The sequence below is a fragment of the Caenorhabditis briggsae genome (assembly GCF_000004555.2).
Source record: "Caenorhabditis briggsae complete genome, chrX, whole genome shotgun sequence".
NCBI lineage: Eukaryota > Metazoa > Nematoda > Chromadorea > Rhabditida > Rhabditidae > Caenorhabditis > Caenorhabditis briggsae.
The window spans coordinates 6588686-6594685 of NC_013491.2; the positions used below are offsets into that span (position 1 = coordinate 6588686).

The window sequence follows — 6000 nt, forward strand, 5'->3', positions numbered from 1 at the left end:
TCAGGAAAGTGCCAGGCACATTCAGGGCGCTGTTAAGCCTGTTATAATATGTTCAAAATTCATTAAAAAAACTGTCAATTCCCCCGAAATTGAGCAAGTTCTTTGTCAACAAAGTAGTCTTCCAACAAATTTCTATTAAATTGTGGAATTTCCGGAATATCTTTCACTGAACACGTAACGAAATTTTTTTATTTCAAGACACATTTCGGAGAGGGTTCTTTTTTGCAAAGGGCCCTTCTATTACGGGGGCCCTTCTAATACAGGTTTTACAGTGATTAAACTCAAACTTGCCAGCGCGTGGAGTCTTTTCAAGAAGCCTACAATAAACGTGAACTTTGAGCTCAATTATCTCGATTCCTTCAAAAAATACTGAAAATGTGTTAACTGACAAAACGTTTCTGACGTTATGGTAAACCAGCCTGCTGGCTTCTGCGCCTTTGGCGCAATTCAATATTTTTTACTGGTTGTTCACTCCACCCCTCTATTCGATTTCTCTCAGTTGTTGTGCGACAGGCCGCTGGTTCGGTTTTGGTGGCGGCCAACCTTTCATTTAAAAACCCAAAACCAGACAGACTGACACCGGGACCAACAGACGCGTCTAGCGTTCTATATATAAGGAAGATAATTCATCAGTTGACACATTTAAAAGATCTCTTGCAAAAATCGAGATAATTGAGCTCGATGGATTTTTTCCAAAAGTTTTCCTATTAACAACCGATTTTGAGAATTTCAATTTCATCTTGTCAAAAACGCATATAGCTTCAATACTAATCAACCTACAGTAACGTTTTCGAACTTTTCGACAACCTACCGTAAACGCTCTAATGGTAGCCCTCCCATACATGCACTTTGAGCTCAATTATCTCGATTACTAAAGCACACGATATTAAACCTACTTGAAACTTGTTTTAAAACAAAACTGCTCATGACATAGTGAGCTGAACAACACATTTAGAATGTTTTAATCGAAAAAAGAATAACATTTTTTAAAAAGTTTATTATTCAAAAAAGGTTTGCTCGAATGAGAAAATGACAAATGACAAATGACATGAGAAAAAGCAACAATCATGAAATAATCTTATTTATTCTCGGTCTGCATCTGTCTTCCTCGTTGGCGATTGTTTACGAAATAGTTCAAAACTGCTTAAAATCCGAGCGCAAGTTCTCAGAAATCATGTGTATCGTTTTACAGGGCGGTTCTTCAGCGACTTTGAAGATTTCGTTAATAACGTGCTTTTGAACCTCAGTGAACTTTGTCTGACGTTGTTCCGGTTTCGAGAGACGTTTACTGAAAATATAAGAAATTAAAAAAAGGAAAATCTATTAAAAAAAAAAATATAACTGACCTTTGTCTAGCCGTTTTCCTTCGAAGCACCCAGTTCACAGTTTCCATTCTTTCCTTTTTCTGGCTTCGAGATGTGCTACAGGAGCTTCAGATGGAGTACCGAAGCTTCAGTTGAAGATCGCACTGGACCGGATTGTTGTCGTCTACTCGGAGCAATCTTTCTGGTTCCTGACTTTATTTGCTTTGGAGCTACTGGAGACTTCTGTACTGTTGAATACGTTGGCAGATTCCAAGCTTCATCACAAGCTTGTTCGTCAATTCTTAGATCTGGTTCTTCACTGGAATCCCGTTCTTCGTAGCGCTTGGGCACTCTCAGAATCGCCAAAAAATTCGCGAAAACCTTCTCTCGAGAAATTGAGTCGCAGAGAGACTTTGTGTCCAACACGACGTTGTCTTCAAGGGGGCAATCAGAAAACTTGTATGACGATGCAACAACTTGGATTCAGAGAAAGAGGATGTAAAATCTCAGAAGAAATATAGAAGAATGTGTAAAACTTCGAGTATAATAGAATATTATAAGCTATGAATATTAGGATTTTCAAAAAAATCAATGGGAATAGATTCCCGACGTCCATACAGTAGGACGTCTGGGAATTTTTCGGGGTAGAGAGAGAAATGAATGCTAACGGTTGCTACCTAACGGTTTATATAGGCAGAGTCGGGGGCGGAGCCTTCCCTTCGTCTTTATCGTTCCACAGATTTATGTGGTAATTAGTACTGTCCCAGGAGAAATACCTATTTTGAAAAGGTAAAGAGGGGAACAATAGAGTGTACATAACTGTAGATAATAAACGTTTTATGGTGTGCATACACTCAACTGTAATTCTGGGAATAAGAATGATGTGACAAATGGGAATATGTTATACAGCTTTTTATATCCTTTTTCTGGAAATGATTATGTTTCTCTAGAAATAATCTCACTTTTTTCAAACTCCATTGGAATTTTCAAATTAGAATTACACAAAAATACAAAATCAACTGGAGAATCTAGTTTCACGTTAAAACTATTATTATCTTGCAAATCATTTGCATTTCTGTCGTTTCTGGTTCACGTGGATTCATCTTCCTCACATTTGGTTTTTGCTGGGCTCACATCGCCCGAAACTCAATTGACTTCTCCTTTCTCATGCTTTGGCCTCCCGTATGGTCTTTGTCTCCCCATTCGATATACCGGCAACATCTCATCCAACCTTTTTTTTTTGATTTCAAATGCAAGCAAGCGGATGAAAATTTACGCGGAATCTGAGATTTCTAAGACTCCGAGGTTCTGAAATTGGTAAATTCTGAAATTCTGAGCCCAATCACATTTGACTGTCTGGTGACTAATTTGAAATACATTCCTTGAGAATCCTCCATCAACTCCTCGTTGGTCCTGAGTGTATGCACACCATAAAACGTTTAATATCTACAGTTATGTACACTCTATTGTGTTCCTCTTTACCTCTTCAACATAGGTATTTCTCCTGGGACAATACTTATCTATTTTCGGTTAGATTAGTGGAAAGAATACAGTCATAAATCATAACTATGCGTCCTAATGACAGCATAAATCTGTAGAACAGTGAAGACGGGGTGAAGGCTCCGCCCCCGACTCTGCCTATATAAACCGGCAGGTAGCAAACATTAGCATTCATTCTTCTCTCTACGCCAATAGATTCCCAGACGTCCTTCTGTATGGACGTCAAGAATCTATTCATTTTGATTTTTCTGAAAATCCTTAAATTCATAGCATATAATATTCTATCATACTCAAATTTTTATATATTCTTCTACGTCACATAATTGAGATTTTAAGGTGAGTCAGCAAAATACGATTGGAAAATGTGTTTTTAAGAAAAAAAATCCCAGTAACGTTTTTTAAAATAAGAAATCGGTTCTAAAACGTCGCGGTCCTGCTGAACTTTCTCATTTTTAGGTAAGAGATTTCTTCACACGTCGCTGCAAGGCAGTGATGGAAGATCCACAAACCCCGCCTGACGAAATATTGGTCAAAATTTATGATGATGGACTATGGAAATAAAGAGCTTATCGAGAAAACAAATTGGTCTGCGAATAAGGTTAGTCATGTTTTTGTTTTTTCATTATATAATTAATTTTCAGATCGGCAACTGGTTTGTTCAACGACGACTTTGGAATGGACCGCTCAAGGAAACCGTAACAGAGCCGATTCTAGAGAACTTGTTCCAGAAACATCAATTTCTAGGAAGACAATAAGAACATGGTTTTAAACTGCAGACTGGTATTAGTTATCATTCTTATAAATAAATGGTGTGGTGTCTATTTTCTTCTTTTCTTCTTTGTGTGTCATTTGGTTTTTTTCCAGAAAGGAAGTTTCCTACAGCAAAAAACCGCTAGACAAATTTGATCAATTGGAAAACATTTGGGGTTGGCAGGTCAAAAAACAATGAGAAAAAATCAGAAAGTGAAATTAGAGGAGCGAAGCGACGATCTCGCGTTGTAGGCGCACTAGCCAGCCGTTTGAAGCGCCGGAGGCGCGGCAAACAGTATGGTTGTAGGTAATGATCTGAACCGGAAAATGTAGAAAACTAAATCCAAATATTCCTGCTTCCGCCAACCCTTTAAAGCCCCGGTTTTCTACATTTTGTTGACAATTTCATAAAATCAAAGATTTTATGATTCCAAAAAATGAAGTTTTACCTAGCACCCTAGATTTCGACATAAAATTGACCATCTCCAATTTTGATAAATTTCATACCGATTTTTTGAATTTAGAAATACGGGTTTTTGAATTTAGAAATACGGGTTTTTGAATTTAGAAATACGGGTTTTTGAATTTAGAAATACGCGTATTTGCATCCTGAGGTTACCTTGCATTGAACCGTTGATGACAGAAACAAGGGTTGGAAAATGAGCCACCATTCACTTCAGACGTAAAGTTATATTATGAAATTTGGCAGGAATATTAACACTGAGTAGAGAAATAAGAAAAGTATGAAACAAACTGAATTAGTAATCATAGTGTGCATCATATCAAGCCAGCAACTTATGCACCCGTAATTAAAGCGCACCCTGTAGACATACTGATATTATACTGAACAAAGTCTGAATAATGAGACATGGCATTATCATAGCGCACGGCCTACTAACTACAAACCTACTGCAGTAAGTACAAAGGAGATTGAATATTGTATCTGGGACTCAACAAAATGTTCCAATGGCGCGTGTAAAAAATCTATTTTTGAAACCCGATGTCGGAGGTTAATGAGGCAAATACCGATATTTCAAAGGATAGAAGTTCCTGAATATTTTCAACAAATTTATAATCAACCGCTGTTGTCTCCTTTTCAATTGTTTCTATTCGATGTACATAGAGATATAAACTCGGCCTCGTGAGGGGCATTTTTCTGAGTCTTTCATGTCTTGCCCTCTAATGTTTTATTACACCTGATCAATAAACAAATTAAATTAAATTAACTCATCTGCCAAAAACTCCTCATATTTATCCAATTTCCGTATTTTATTTACTCGAGCAGCTTCCGAGCCCAGGGTACCTCGAGAAAGACTGTGAGACATCTGAAAACTGTAAGTTTTTTTTTTTCATAATAAGTTTTTATATTTTCTATCTAAACTTTTGAGAGAGAGAGAGAGAGGTTTGGGGATCAGAATTTTTCATCTGTGGGACCCTGAAAAGAATGATGTGCTCGAGAAGATGTTTCGACCTTATTTTCCCTTTTTAAAGATAATTTTGTACATTTGTTGCATTTCGATTCAATCATTAAGTTGTTTGTTTGTCATTTCGTCAAAATTTTCTCATTTCGAAATTTTCAATCTCTGATGACTCTCATACTGGTCTGTCCTGTCAAAGTTTCTGAAATATTGCTCATTTAATTCATTTTCCTAGATTTCAATTATAACACTCACTTTAATATCCCATTGTCAAAATAACTGAACAAACGTTTCTGGTGGTCTGACGTCGGGAAATCAAAAAAAAAACTAACAAATATACGAATAATAATAAAACACAAACGTCAGAGTTTCCGGATTAAAACATGCAATATCTCGCTGTTACCCAAATGAGCGAAACTGATGTCAGACGCATTTATCAGTCGGATTATTCAGGTTCTTGTGTAAAGATTTAGTTTGCAAAATGTGCAGCTGTTGAGCAAGTTCTGCTAGAATATCGAGTCCGGCAGTACTGAAAACCGGAAACTCTACAAAACCCTTTCAATATCCGGAATGCCAGAGTGATCCACAATCAATTTACGGAGATTTACATTCAACTAAACGACTGATCCGGAAATTGGCTCGGAACTTTCGATCTCCTCCAACCACAAGCACATTTATTAAAACATATGTTGAAACGCTTCAGATATCTGCTTGTTTGGTACTTTACATAAAAACTTAGGAATATGACACAATTAGTTCAATTCGTCCCACGTTTTTCCTAATTTTTCAAAAAAAAAACAAAGTGGGACTTTCGTGAATTTGATTCCATCAGAAAAATCGTAGCTGAATCGAATTTGCTGGTGTTCCGATATTATCAATCTTCCCAATGAATCGTCAAACCGTTCGGGCAATTCATACGGTTTCAGTGCTTCATAAATGTCCTGTTCGCATTTGCCCAAAATTATGCTTTCAGAGAACACCTCCGATTCACATATTTTCTGGAAATCGGGAAATCCTTTTATTAAAAA

At 36.9% G+C, this 6000-nt stretch overlaps 2 protein-coding genes across 2 annotated transcripts; one reads left to right on the forward strand and one right to left on the reverse strand.

Annotated features, from left to right (window-relative positions):
* Nucleotides 1–1134: 1134 nt before the first annotated feature.
* On the reverse strand, nucleotides 1135–1393 carry CBG04478 (the record flags this gene model as incomplete). Its single annotated transcript, XM_002644075.1, has 2 exons — nucleotides 1135–1288; nucleotides 1347–1393. The coding sequence occupies 2 exons, from the start codon at nucleotides 1391–1393 to the stop codon at nucleotides 1135–1137; spliced, it is 201 nt and encodes a 66-aa protein (XP_002644121.1).
* Nucleotides 1394–3348: 1955 nt separating this feature from the next.
* On the forward strand, nucleotides 3349–3559 carry CBG04476 (the record flags this gene model as incomplete). Its single annotated transcript, XM_002644074.1, has 2 exons — nucleotides 3349–3402; nucleotides 3446–3559. The coding sequence occupies 2 exons, from the start codon at nucleotides 3349–3351 to the stop codon at nucleotides 3557–3559; spliced, it is 168 nt and encodes a 55-aa protein (XP_002644120.1).
* Between the last annotated feature and the right edge of the window lie 2441 nt (nucleotides 3560–6000).